Source organism: Manis javanica, chromosome 4 (genome assembly GCF_040802235.1).
Source record: "Manis javanica isolate MJ-LG chromosome 4, MJ_LKY, whole genome shotgun sequence".
NCBI classification, from domain to species: Eukaryota; Metazoa; Chordata; class Mammalia; order Pholidota; family Manidae; genus Manis; species Manis javanica.
The window spans coordinates 29,015,295-29,029,388 of record NC_133159.1 but is presented as its reverse complement, the minus strand read 5'-3'; the positions used below and the strand labels follow the sequence as shown (position 1 = coordinate 29,029,388).

Sequence of the window (14,094 nt, the reverse complement as noted above, 5' to 3'; positions counted from 1 at the left end):
GTGGCTGGCACTGCCCTCCGGTTGTGCTGGGCTTGGAGTATGCGCATGCGCATTCACCTACCGCTCACACATGCTTGCCCTGTTTTTGCGGTGCTCTTAAAGCTTAGGAGTCCTGTGAATTTTATGGTGTACCAGAAAGTCCACCCTATAGAGAAACAAGAGAACTTAACACCATGTCTGTCTCTGCCACTTACTGACTTTTGACAGGTCACTTGATTTTAATGAGCATCACTTTACTCATGCATAAAACAAGGATAATAATAGCATGCACTGCTTGCCTCATAGGGCAGTCAAAGGGCTCACAGTTGAATGGAGGACGCAGTAGTTACAAGGTTCTGAGTCCATCACACCCTCAAGAGAATGGCTGATTGACAGAATGAGTGTCAGAGACAGTATAACACAATGATTAGGACCATAAACTATGGAGGTGTGCTCTGATCCTAACTGCTAGCAACCAAGACAAAGTTAGCTTCACTGAATCTCAGTCTCCCCTTCTGTAAAATGGGGGTAATAATACTATACCCACAGGATTGTTGTGAGGATTAATGATGTTTACAGAGCATAATGGTGTGTTTACTTCTTAGCAAGTTCACAATCAATTGAGGCTTTTATTCTTATTATTACTAAACCTACGTGTAAGGATTCAGAGAGGTTTGGGCACAACAGAGCATTCCAGAGGCATTTGGTTTCACCTTCACCACATGAAGCTAACTTTCAATGAGTTCTGTAAGTGGACTCATTTCTCATGACAGGGCTCACCCCTCCAGCTGAGGCCCTGGGTAAATACTCAGTCCCCAGGAGTGTAAGTCCAGTTGACCATGAAAAAGCTGAAAGTAGCTGAGATTTGCCATGTAAAAAGTTTTTTCTTGCCTCTGAGTGTGAGCCTTGCCCATCTAGGGCCACATGCATTAACAAATGCCCATCTCGTTTGTTACTTAACCATTGAGAGACAAGGCCATTCATGATCTGGCCCATGCCCACCTTTCCAGCCTCATCTTAAGAAGCCTAGCCATCAGGCAGAATGACAAGGTGGGGGCCCCAATCACTCCTGCCACTTCCCCTGAGGAAGGCATTGAATGATGGCATAGCCCAGAGGAGGCAGCTCTGCACACTGGAAGGCGGGACCCAGGAGTCAGCCACAGATTTAAATTGCACATCTACCACCTAGCAGCTTGTGATTTGAGGCCACATTGTCAAACTCTCTGAGCCCTGTGTCCTCCCCTACCTTGTGTAAAATAGTTATAATAATAAATACCACCTCATGGCTTTTGTGAGAACTGAAAGAGGTAGTGACTAGCAGTTAGCATGGTGCCCTGCATGTAGTCGGCACTTAACCATATGTGTGTTCTCCCTGTACCCTTCCTCTAATACTCTGCAGAACTCACTTATTTCACCCTCTGCACCCACAGACCCATTGCCAATCTTGGGGTCATAAGGAAAGTGCTTCTGGGCAATCTGAAAGAGGGTGTCTGATAAACCATGATGCCTGTTGGGCATCAGGCAGCACAACGGGTAAGAGTGAGCAATACACCCAGAGAAAGAGGGAAGTTTTCTCGCTGGGGGAAGGAGGGCTGGTGGGTACAAGCATCAGAGACTGTGTGATTCAGCACTATGAGGAAACCATGAGCAGCCTATCAGTCATCACCCAGGGCCTCCTGCTGAAAACCCTTTCAAAGCAAGAGAATAACTGGGAGACCCTGAGCGAGCCCCCTTGCACCACAAGACAAAGAAGGGTATATGGGGACTTCTTGGGTGAGTGAAGGGATAAGCAGATCCTATCACCCAAGGCTAGTCATCCAGCCCTCAGGCTCTGCTCCCAGCCCTAGCTCAGACACACCTGTTCCCCAGAAAGGGGGGAACAGGAACAGGGAGTCCATGTAGTTGATCCCTAGACGTCCCTGGGGCACGTCCCTGGGCCAATGGAAATAGAGAGGAGGGAAACGTGAGCCCACTGGGGAGCTGGAAGTGGGAAGGGGAAAGGACGCAGCCCCAGCCCTACACCAGTCTCCTTCCCCCAGGCTGGGCCAATTCAGAAGCCACCTAACCTTCTCTGGTCTCCAGACTCCCAGAGCAAGCAGTAGAACCTTAACACTTGACCATGAAAGGGAGTGTTGGAGAGTGGAAGGAAGTCTCACATATTTAATACTTATTGTGTGCTCTCAACCAATCCTTACAAGAATTCTGTGAGACAGGTCTTCAGCCACTCTTAACAGATGAGGAGACTGAGGCTTAAACAGATTGAATAACTACAGAATCTGTGAGCCTGACAGTTAAGCTCTTTTCTTGGCATAAGGAGCTTTGACATTTGATTGCCTGGATTTGAATCCAGGCTTTGCTATTATAGCTCTGTCACCTTTGGCAGGTTACTTACTCTCTCTGCCTCCATTTCCTCGTCCTTAAAACAAGGATGAAAATAAATTTTTCATAAAGTTGTTGGAGAAGACAAGTAGTGATTCTACACCATCTTATTATGCTGATGGACAGTGACTGTGAAGGGGTATGTGGCGGGGGACTTGATGAAGGGGGGAGCCTAGTAAACATAATGTTCTTCATGTAATTGTAGATTAACGATAACAAAATTTAAAAAAATACTGAAAAAAAGAAGTTGTTGGATAATCAAGTGCACTAATATATGTAAAGTGCTTAGAAAGGAACTGGTACAATATTTCAGGAAATATTGGCTTCTATTATGGCTGTGAAGAGAATCTATGAAGAGATTCAAGCCATGAGTAAAAGCCAGAGACCCCAGCTCTACCTTCGATCCAGCACCTTCCTCACTCACTCATAATCCCTCCCATTCTGAAGGCTGTGTACCTTTGCCCTTCCCTCACCCCCAAGCAGACCCCCTTCTTGCCATCTACTCCAACCAGACAGATTCTTCCCTGCACTCCCCAAAGTTAGGGGAACAATCTCCAACACCTGCAAGATAGAGAAAGGACCCTCCCATGGGCTGTCTGCTCACTCCTTGGACTCCAGATGCAGGTGCCTATAGACTAAACTGGGAGATGAGGGTCCAGATCGAAGCAGTGCCTGTCATTCATTTATTCATCAGATATGTATGATATGCCAGACATTGGAGTAGGTACTGGGAATGTGGTAGTGAACAATTTGATTATCTGGATTTGAATCCAGGTAGTGAGCCAATCCCTGCCCTCATGGGGCTTATAGTTTAGGCATCAAGAACAACAATAATAAACAAACAATTAATTAATTTGGAAAAGAAAGTCTCAAGGGTGACTTCCAAAGACAAGAAGGCATGTGATTTAGAGATGGGAAAGGAGGGTAACTCAGGAGCCCCATCCTGGGAGGAAAAGAGTCTCTTCTCTGAGAACCCAGCTGCACTCAGCTGGGGGAGGGGGGAGGGATAGGAGTGCCTCTTTGGGCACCTGAAACTACTCTAGACACTGAGCTTATTTCCAGGGTTGGTTTGTTGTCTCTTGTTTTGCAAACCACATAGCGGAGCCTCCTCCTCCCTCCCCCGCCCTTCCAGATTGAAGCTATTTATTCCTAGTGACAAGCCTGAGGATCCCATGGGGGGTGGCCTCAAAGACCTGGAGGGGCCTTGTGTCCCTGGCAGGCGCCAGTCCTCCCTCCCTGGCACAAAGAGGAAGCCAGAGGGTTGGAAACTGTGGAGGTGGGGGAGGAGGGGTTCCCTTCACTTCCACCCACCACCCCAGCAGCAGCCCACCCATGCACACTTCTCACACCCTTCCCTGAGAAGCTGAAAATTCATGGGGCCAAGGATTAGGGTCTTCCCTGGGTCTCAAAGGTCAAAACTATTCCTGGGCACTGTACAGAGGCAGGACTTCTCTGTCCTAGGAAGCAGCACCCAGAGGTGAGGAGGTGGCTACTTCTGTTTTTGCCACCTAGAGTTGTGGAATAAAGCCGTTTGAAGGTCAAGGCCCTATGGCGGAGGTGGGGGTGGGGAGGAGGAATCCTCTCCTTACCCCATGTTTCCAGAGAACACCTTGGTCCCCACGGACAAGGCCATGACAGATTAAAGTCTCTTTTACAAACTGGGGCTGTGTGACCCCGGCAGGTAAACTGGGAGGGACAGGTGGGCTCCTGGTCCCCAAATGGACCTTGGTCAGCTGGGTGCTGTACCCGTTGCCTAAGTTAAATACAGCGATCTCCCACTAGCAGCTGGGGGGAGACAAGGAGGGGGGCAAAGAAAGAGGACAGCAAAACCTTTAGGGAGGGGACAGGGGCGGGGTCTTGGCCGCCCACTGAGGTTGGGAGAGCCAGGCTGGGCTGGGCCGGAGTCGGGGGTCTGAGGCGGGCTCAGTCGGAAAGGTAGGTGGGGATGCGGGGCCGGAGGCGGGGTCCGCACCCGGCGGGCAGGGGCGGCCGGGGGCGGGGTCCGGGCGGGGCGGGCCGCGGCTCTCACTTCCTCCGGGAGGGGTTGGGGCCGCGCTCGCCCTCGCCCACGCAGTCCGCCCGCGGCCGGCAGCCTCGCCGGCAGCTCGCTCCGCCCGGCTGGGCCCGGCCGGCAGGTAGGAGCCGCCGAGGGAAGCGCTCCGGCGTCCCCGCCCCACCCGCGCGAGGGCCGCGCCCGCTCCCGCCGCCAGCGTCGAGGTGAGCTCCCCGCCGAACCCGGCTCCGAATACTGGCTCCCGGCCCCAACGTCGGGCCGGAGAAGGAGCGGAGGCTGCTCCCGCCCCCGTCCCCCGCCTGGTGCGTCCGCGGGCGCTCGGGCCACGCTCACAACGGGCGGCACGAGGGCGCTGAGCCCGCAGGGCGCCTCGCGGACCGCTGCGCGCCCGGCCGCGCGGCGGGGCACGGGCTGCTGCGAGAGGTGGGCGGGGGAAGGGGCCAAGTTTGAAACGCGAAAGCCTGAGAGACCCCAGAAGGGTTCAAGAAATTGAGGCTCTCAGAAAGCCAGGCAGAGCGAGAGACCGAGACTGGGACGTGAGCGACACACTCAGGAGGCTGCGGACGTGCCCGAAGCAGGGGCAGAGACTTGGACGTAGAGTCACTTAGAGACCAACTCGAGACATAAGACCCAGGTTTGTGGAGCGGAACATTTTAAGAAAAAGCATACAGTGACCTCAGTGAACACGTTGTAGAGCCCTTCCTCGGGCACTGCTGGGTCCTGGGCAGGTGAGGAGCCCTGAAGCCTAAGCTTTGTTAGCCTCGTAGTAAATCAGACAGCCTCTGTGAGGCCTAGAGACAGCCACCCAGAGACTGGAGACCGAGACACTCAGGCATACAGAGATGTAGGAAATAGAGAAGGGAAGAAAGGTGGGAACCAAGACATTCTGCCCCATGGAGACGGAGGGACCAGACTTGGGTGTACAGAGGTAGAATCCACAGAGGCAGCTGGCTGAGAGATGGGTAGTCAGAGAGAAAGATACCGAAAATGTAAAGACTGCTGCTGAAGTGTGCAGAGACCCAGAGACATGCCCAAGGGGCACAGAGCTAGACTCAGAGAGACTGGGATTTAATGGAAGCACATTGACAGCTTCCAAGACAGACCCTGAGAAAGTCAGTACAAAAGATTGGGAAGCAAGGATGTGGGGAGACAGAAACTCTGGGCCAGCTGAGTCCCCATGAAGCTGGGAACCTGAGAGAGTAAGATTGACATCAAGAGGGAGCCCCAAGCATACACCAAGACAGCCCCAACTTATTTTTAAACTCAAATCTTGGACACTGCTTCACCCCTGGGGAACCTAGAGTGGATGAACTGTTCCTCTCCTGTCCCCAGAGCAGCTGCTGGATCCTGCTTCCCACCCCCTTAGCCTAAACTGCTCTGACTCCCAGGCCCCATGGGGGAGGGGAGGGGAGCCCAGCTGAGAACTTGGGGTTATTGCCTGGTGGTGTGGGTGGAGAGGTCAGTTTCTCCCCTTAAGCCTCCTCTTAAGTCGTGTCAATTCTTGGTGGCCAGAGGAAGGGTCTGTTCTGATCCTGACTCATAGCTGTGAGGCCTGGCTGTGGTCCTCCTGGACAGAGGGATGGAGGGGGGCAAAAGGGTTGAGTGATTGGCATGGGTGATTGGACAGCCTTCTGGGTGTCTTCCAATCAGGGCTGGTAACCAGGGAGAGAGCCAGGTCCTATACTGGTGCTGTCAACCCAGCATATCTCTGTCCCTCTGCTCTTAAAGGCTGCCCACCCCCTCCCACCACTGCAGCATTTCTAGAGAATGAAACAGAAAAGAATTTCAGGCTGGGAAGCAGGAGAACTGGGCTTTCTGAGACCTGAGTGACCTTGGCCACGCCCTTGTGCTGTCCCTGGCCTCTGCTCAGCTGTAAAATGGGGATGATTCCCTATCCTGCCTGCCTTGAGATGGTGGATGGGAATGCATTTTGTGAGAGGCAAAGCAGCACGCATATGTGTGTACACCAGTGTACCTGCGTGAGGGGGTCTCAGAGTTATGTTCTCTGACGTCAGGCTGGCCCCGCTGGTCTCCTCAGCGAGCCGCAGGCCTGGACCTCTTGGGTTCCCCCAGAAGTATGGGTTCCCTCTGTATTCTCTTCTGGGCCTACACTGAGAATGTCCGGGTTAAAACCTCAGCCAGCTCTCTGACCCAGGCCTGGTGGAGAAACTTGTCTAATCCATAGTAAGAGTGAGGGGCTAATAAAAATACTAATGGCTGTTACTGACTGACCACTTACTCTCTGCCAGGTGCTTTCCAAGTATCATCATATTTAAGCCTGGCAACCACCCCAAGAGATAGGAGATAGTATTAGATGGAAAAACAGGCCTGGGGCACTTAAGTGACTTGCCCAAGATCACCCAGCTAGTAAGTGAAGAAGGTAGAATTCAAACCCAGGTTTATATTTCACAACTGCAGCCCCTACACACCACCTGCCTCAGCCATTCAGTCAGCTGTACTGAACTGGTTCACTGGGAGGTGCCAGATGTGTGTGTGGGGGGGAAGGGGGATCAGGTGTAGGGATGGGGTGTATGTGTGTGTGTGTGTGTGTGTGTTGGTGGGGGCAGAAGCGGAAAGCCATCTGGCAGACTGAGCAGTCTTTCTTGCACACCCCTCCCCCCCACAACCAGCCATGAAGGAATACAAAACTGGCTTCGTTCAGTCCCCAAGCCCTGCCAGGGAAAGGGAGAGGGAGGGAGAAAGGAGGGGATGGGCAGAGACAGGTGGGCCTTGATAGTGCCCTTCACTCTGTCCTCACTAGAGCCCAGCTGAACAGACCAGAGCACTAGGGAATTCTGGGAAGAAAACAAGCCACACCCATACCCTGTTTGGGGTGCCCCTGTCTCAGAGTGGCGACTGCCTCCCAGGGGGTGGGCCCAGGGCTAGCCTGGGCCTGGGAAGGTGGCAGCTGCTGCGAGCCACACCTGGAAGGAAGGAAAAGCCCAGGGCACTCCCGGAGGATGGCCACTCTCCCACCTGTGTGGCCGCCTGCTGCCCAGTGGCTGACAGCCCAGGCAACCCTCAGATGTTGGGCCAGAAGAAACCCTGGCCTGAGTGGCAGGGAGTGGACTGAGAGGAGGGGGACCCTCCACCCTACAGCATAGCCCCTACCCCAGAAGTCCCCTTTCTGAAGACCCCAGCTCCCAGTGGCCTCGTGCCCTGGCCTGGAGGATGAACTGAGTGTCTTCCCTTTATACAGAAGGACAGTTGTGAGTTCATGAGCCATCTCTTCAGAAGAGCCAGGCCCTCCAGGCTTGGGGCATCTGCTGGCGCCCGGAGTCTGAACTCCAAGCCAGATCAATGCTTGTTGGCGAGAATTTCTCACTGGGGGTGGCTGAGAAAAGGAGGGCTTTTTTCTTCAACTAGAGCCAGGGCAGGCTCTGGGGACTGCCAGGTACTGTGGTTGAATGGGGAGCGGGAAGTGGGTTGATGGGTTCCTTTGTACTCTCCAGGCTCATCCTGCAGCTGTGAGGACATGGTCCCTTTCCTATGGGTCCTGGTGGTTCATCTCCACCCGCCTTGGGACCCCGGCCCTTAGAAGCAGGCTTCATGGTGGAGGAGGCTGGGGGTGGCAGCTCAAATTTGGGGCTAGAGACTGGAATCAGGGGCAGCAGAAGAGACTAGGAACCCCACTTTGTTGCCGCCCCCCCACTCCCCACGCTCCTGTTCCAGAGGCAGCTGTGTGGATGACCTCATCCCACAAACATGCTTTGTTCCTGAGAAAATGGAAAGTGTCTGAGGTTTGGTGGGGGGCAGGGTGTCTGCAGCAGCAGCTCTCAGGGCTCCCCCTTGCCTGGCTCCCCACCCAAGAGGGGGCCTGATTAGGGAGAAAATGTCTGCTGTGTCTTCCACTCTCACCCTTCACTCCCCCTGCCCCAAACCTTTAGAAATTGAAAAGGTGGGAAGAGGCTGTCTCTCCCAGAGGCAGGGAGAGGGGAAGTAATGACCTAGGGGATAGGGAGATCTGGGGCTTTGCCAGGGTCTGCCAGGAGTGTGCCTGCTGGAGATGGCAGGGGGCACACTGCACACTCTCTGCCTCGGTTCCCCTCCCACTCCAGGTGTTTCATTTCCCTGTTTTCTTCCCTGCTGCTGGCAAACCTGACTTCTGGCCATCTGTGCTGCCACAGCTGTTACAGATGTTGCAGGCCAAGGCTGCCCAGGCTGGTGTGACCAAAGACCCAGCAGGGGCTAGAAGGGGAAGAGGGCAGAGGGTTCAGATGGGGAAGTTTGGCTGTGTCCAGCTTACAGGATTTCCTTCCTGCTTAAACCTAAGCCGAGCCTCTGAAGTCCTTGGCCTCTGAAGTCCTTGTCCCTGGGCCGATTGTCCTGGGAGGGGAGGCCCGATGTGACTTCTCCACCTCCACCATTCATTGCCCAGCATCCTTCTAACATTCCACTGTTTCCTGGATCGGGAGGAGGGGGGAAGGAACAGCCCATTCTTATCCCTAAGCTTCCCACTCTGGGTAGAGGTTCCTTTACCTACATTCCTATGGTCCCTTCCTGGGAGTCAGGAGAGGGTGGAGTGCTGTTCATAAGGGGTAGGGTGAGGAAGCTCCCTGCCCCTGCACTTAACCCCTTGAGGACAGTGGGGACAGTGGAGGCTAAACTCCGGCTGGGGCAGGAAATGAGTCACTGACCCAGGAAAAGCCCCCTCCCCCCAGATCTGCCAGGGCCCAGATAAGAAAACAACTGCTTCCTGATCCCCTTCCACCCTACCATTAAATACAGAAATAAACATGCAAGACTCCTGAGTTCCCAGAAACACCCTTTCCCCATCACCACCTGCTCTGACCTGGCCATTTCCTACACCTGGTCTCCTGATTTTTTTGAATGCAAGGGGCTAAGCCATAGCTCCTCTGGGTGACCCTCACCCCACCTTTTGCCCCTGACAGGGCTCCCTCACAGCCACCATGAGTGAGGCCTTCGACTGTGCAAAATGCAGCGAGTCCCTGTATGGCCGTAAATACATCCAGACGGACAACGGCCCCTACTGCGTGCCCTGTTACGACAACACCTTTGCCAACACCTGTGCTGAGTGCCAGCAGCTTATTGGGCACGACTCAAGGGTAAGGACCAGAGCAGAAGGGGTAGGGAGTTAGGGGAGGCTGGTAAGAGGGAACAGAGGTGCCAGTGCCAGTGCCCCTGCCGTGTTCCCCCCAGGAGCTGTTCTATGAAGACCGCCACTTCCATGAGGGCTGTTTTCGCTGTTGTCGCTGCCAGCGCTCCCTGGCCGATGAGCCCTTCACTTGCCAGGACAGCGAGCTGCTCTGCAATGACTGCTACTGCAGTGCCTTCTCTTCACAGTGCTCCGCCTGTGGGGAGACTGTCATGCCTGGTATGTTCTCCAGAGCTCAGTGTATGTGCCTGGCATCTGTGTAAGGTTCGTGCATGTACAAGGGATTGGTATGCTTGTCTGATACACACACACAGAGGCTTGGTAGAAAAAGGTCCTGCACACATAGCATGTCCCTGGAAATGTAGTGTATGCAGGAGGATCTCATGCCTGTATGCTCTTGGGAGCTTTGCACACCAAGGTATAAAGGAACTGGCATGCCCAGGTATACACATGAAAGCATGTTCAGGAACTGACAAGCTTGTCGTATTCCTGCAGGTCTAGTGTGTGCTGGACCAGTAGGCCTGGTATACACCTGTGGGCTTACCATGTACAGGCTGACTGACATGCTTGATAAACATGTAGGAGCTTCACATGTATGAAGGTCTGCATGTAGAAGGTACATGTCGAAGCTAAGAATATGCTAAGATGCTTCGTGCATTGGGACGTGGTGTGTCCAGAGAGAGACAGTGTTATTAGACCTGCATGTCTAATAGATACATGAGGACTTAGAACACATGGGAAATGGCATGATTACGATATACAAGGGCCTGGCATGTACTGAATCTCATGTCTAGGGCATCAGAACTTTGGGTAGGAAGAGACTTGCTTGCCTGATACACATGGTGTCTTTGTGTATGTGCTTCAACCATGATATCTGGTGTTTAAGGGCTTAGCATATACTGAGTTGTCATGGCTGTGTCATGGAGGCCTGCTGTGTACTGAGATGGTCACATCTGGCACCTATGGGGACTTCATATATGTCAAACCCTCATCTTTAGTTTATAGGGTGCAAGCCAGCATGTACAGGGTTTGGGAGAGATCAGCATGTACAGTATGCATCGTGGTCCTGCTGCACATGCATGGATACCACCTGCTTAGGCTATGGGAGCATCAGGACTCTCCTTGGAGGGAATCCACAGGTGGCACTTGAGACAGCCTCTGAATGGGACCCATTCCCTACAGGGTCCCGGAAGCTGGAGTACGGAGGCCAGACATGGCATGAGCACTGCTTCCTGTGCAGTGGCTGTGAGCAGCCACTGGGCTCCCGTTCCTTTGTGCCTGACAAGGGTGCTCACTACTGCGTGCCCTGCTATGAGAACAAGTTTGCGCCTCGCTGTGCCCGCTGCAGCAAGGTGGGCTCTGGGCCAGCAGGGTGGGGGCTCTAATCTCCACCACACTCATGGATGGGAGCAGGGCTCTGTTATGGGGTGGAATCCCCACTCCCTCCTGCTGACAGATGCTGCCCCCACAGACGCTGACACAGGGTGGCGTGACATACCGTGACCAGCCCTGGCATCGAGAATGCCTGGTCTGTACTGGGTGCCAGACGCCCCTGGCAGGGCAGCAGTTTACCTCCCGGGATGAGGATCCCTACTGTGTGGCCTGTTTTGGAGAACTCTTTGCACCCAAATGCAGCAGCTGCAAGCGCCCCATCACAGGTGGGACAAGGGTCAAAGATCAGAGTGGATAGGGTGCAGGCAGGGGAATGGGATCTGGTATTGGGTGAGGCTGTGGGACAGGACCACCCTCTGTATCTGCAGAGCTAACCTCTGGCCTCCCTCCAGGACTCGGTGGAGGCAAGTATGTGTCCTTTGAAGACCGCCACTGGCACCACAGCTGCTTCTCCTGTGCCCGCTGTTCCACCTCCCTGGTGGGCCAAGGTTTTGTGCCAGATGGAGACCAAGTGCTATGTCAGGGCTGCAGCCAGGCAGGGCCCTGAGCCAGGGCTCCTGGGCCCAGGAGCTCCCAAATCAGGCTTCCAGGACTGAGGCTCCTTCACACCACCTCTGAGGCCCAGCCGCTCCCCAAACAGGGGTTCCCCTGGGCTCCATGATTCAGCCTCCCTACTCCAGCATCCCTGAAACAGTACTCCCTGGGCTCTTAGGGAGCCTCCATCATTCTAATCCCCTCCCCAGACCTGGACTCCAGAACTTAGCCCTCTCCCTTACAGCCTGTGTTCTAGACCCCAGCCCCCCATCCTGGGCTCTAGGAACCCAAGCCCCCTTCAATCTAGACTTCTCCAGAGACTTGAGGTCTCCTCTGGGTGCCAGAGAAGTCCTCAGAAGTGGACTATACTCAGGCTTGACCATCCCCATCTCAGCCTAGTCCCCAGGGCTGGGGGCTGTCTGAGCAGCAGGGGTCCTAGGGTACGGGGTTTTGCATAGCCCTTGTCTGTCGAGTGAGTTCTCATTTCAGTTCAGTTCCATTTTGCCCAGAGATGGGCCAAGGGGTGGGATTGGCTCTCTCCCCTTCCAGATTCCTCAATAAAGCAGTGTGAGGAAGAGGTCTCTGTGTTTCTGTCTGGGGATGAAGGGTGCCTTCGCAAAAGGAGGCTCGGGCTCTTCCGGACCCCCTCTGTAGAGGGCAGACGGGGAAGCTGCCGGCCGCGGGGTGAGGAATGACCCGTGAACGGGTATCCCCGTCGTTGCTGCTGCCGTCCCTCTCGGCTTGGCCTGGCTCCCCCCTGCTGGCGGAGGGCTTTTTCCACCGGGTCGGGAGGGGTTGGGGAGCGGTTGGGATGGGAGCAGGGGTGGCGGTGGGTTCCTCCATCTGGTACAAATCACCCCCCTCCATTAACAAACCTTCCCAAACCCCGCAGAGCACGCGGTGTGGATTCCCAGTCTGGGCCCAGACCCTCAGTCCCCTTCCCCCTCTTCCCGAGGATTAACGGAGGCGGCCCGGGATCCGCTAGCGGTCGCACGTTTTTTGCCAAAAAAGGCAAGGATGCAGCTGCACGCGCCGCGGGAACATCTGGATCCGATTCCCGGCATGAATGGGTCATGGCCCCGCCCCCCGTGATTCAAGGGCGGGGGCGGGAATGAGCGAGGGGGGTTGTCCCCCAAAGTGGGGAGATGGGGCGGAGCGCTGCTCCCCTCTCCCGGCGTCCGACGCCCCTGGCCCTGCCCCCTCCGCGGCCTGAGGTCTGGGCTCTGCAGTGCAATGACGGGAGGCGGCCTCATGTGCACCGGCTGCACTCGCGGGCTTACTGCCCGCCCTCAGCTTCCCGGGGTGCAGACACCGGCGGCCCTCAGCGCTCTGGGGGCGAAGCCCTCGGGCCGGCAGAACCGCACGATTATTATATGTATCTCCTATTCAATCCGCAGAAATCCTATAGGGGGGGGGCATTTTTCCATTTCCCAGAGGTGGAGGCTCGGCCTGTCAGTTACCCAGCCACTAGGTGAGTCACTGGTGGTTCGGGATTCTAATCCGCTTCAGACTGCCGCCTCAGCCCACTTGGGATCCTATACTTTCTGAGTCCGTGGTTGATATTTTCATCAAACCTTCACTAATGCCCCACCGTATGTGCTTATAATCAGTAATTAGATGTTTACACGTTTGTCTCTATCTCCCACCAGGCTCTATGAAAATTGGGCTTGCGCCTGCTTTGCTCATCCCTCCATTCTCAGCTCCGTGCACTTACTATATGTTCAATAAATACTTGAGGTAGAGTAATCCAAGCACAGAAAACAGCTGGCATAGGCCTGGAGGCCTGCGAAGACATGGTGCTTTGGGGAGTAGCAAGTAATTTCATTTGGAGGAAGTGCAAGAGACTAAAATCTCAGACTGAAAGCAGGTCATGAAAAGCCAAATGCCAAGTTAAACAGACCTCACCCTGAGGGTAGAGCAGCCAGTGGAAATGTTTAAGTGGGGCTCAAGATGATTACTCTGGCTGCATCATGAATAATGGGTTGGAAGGGTAAGATGAGCAGGCTGGTTAGGAGGCTCATACAGTGGCCCAGGTGAGGGAGAATAAGGCAGGTAGACCATTAGTGGAAAAGACGACCTAATGACTGGTTTGGTAGGGTGGGGAAGAAGGTTTTAGGGGAAGGCAGGCATGAGGTGAATGGTACTGCTTAGGTGGTCCACCCACCTAAGAGGAAGAGATGTAGCAGTACAATAGTGTGTTGTTGATTTTAATATAAACACTTTCCAGGTTTAACATCTCAGAAACCCAGATACCTTGCATAATCAAAGGGGTGACATGATTGACAGTTTTTTCTTTCTTAGTGGTACATACAATAATGGTGCAGTTAACATTTGACAGTGTCTCATATTTGATGGAGTATGGTAGATCCCAAACCTTACCAAAACAACAACAACAACAAAAAAAACCCTTGACATTCTGAGTCTCTCTAATCCTGAGTGGAGATTTCTAACCTCTGTCCTAGCTGTACAGGAAAAACCCCTGGCAGGGAGTTGTTCTAAGGATCCTCTCCCCAAGGCTGAGGTCTTGCTTACATTTTTAGACATAAATTTAACTCTCACAACACCCCATGAATAGGCAGGACAAGAGTCATCCCTGTATTATTTTTCAAACTTTATAAACTAAAAGCAATGCATGCTTACTGTAGAAAAATTGGAGAATTCTGAAAAGAGAACAAAAGGT

At 53.9% G+C, this 14,094-nt stretch overlaps 1 protein-coding gene across 3 annotated transcripts; it reads left to right on the top strand.

Moving 5' to 3' along the window:
• The first annotated feature begins 4,175 nt into the window (after positions 1–4,175).
• Positions 4,176–11,992, top strand: FHL3 (four and a half LIM domains 3). 3 transcript variants are annotated; one of them, XM_017646913.3, is made up of 6 exons: positions 4,176–4,293; positions 9,265–9,438; positions 9,533–9,707; positions 10,671–10,840; positions 10,960–11,146; positions 11,273–11,992. In XM_017646913.3, exons 2-6 carry the CDS (start codon positions 9,283–9,285, stop codon positions 11,425–11,427), a joined length of 843 nt encoding a protein of 280 aa, XP_017502402.1. In that variant the 5' UTR covers positions 4,176–4,293; positions 9,265–9,282; the 3' UTR covers positions 11,428–11,992. The 3 variants fall into 3 exon arrangements, with proteins under 3 accessions (XP_017502402.1, XP_036877253.1, XP_017502403.1); XM_037021358.2 differs by lacking the exon at positions 4,176–4,293 and adding an exon at positions 4,385–4,575; XM_017646914.3 differs by lacking the exon at positions 4,176–4,293 and adding an exon at positions 4,832–5,006.
• The last annotated feature ends 2,102 nt before the right edge of the window (positions 11,993–14,094 follow it).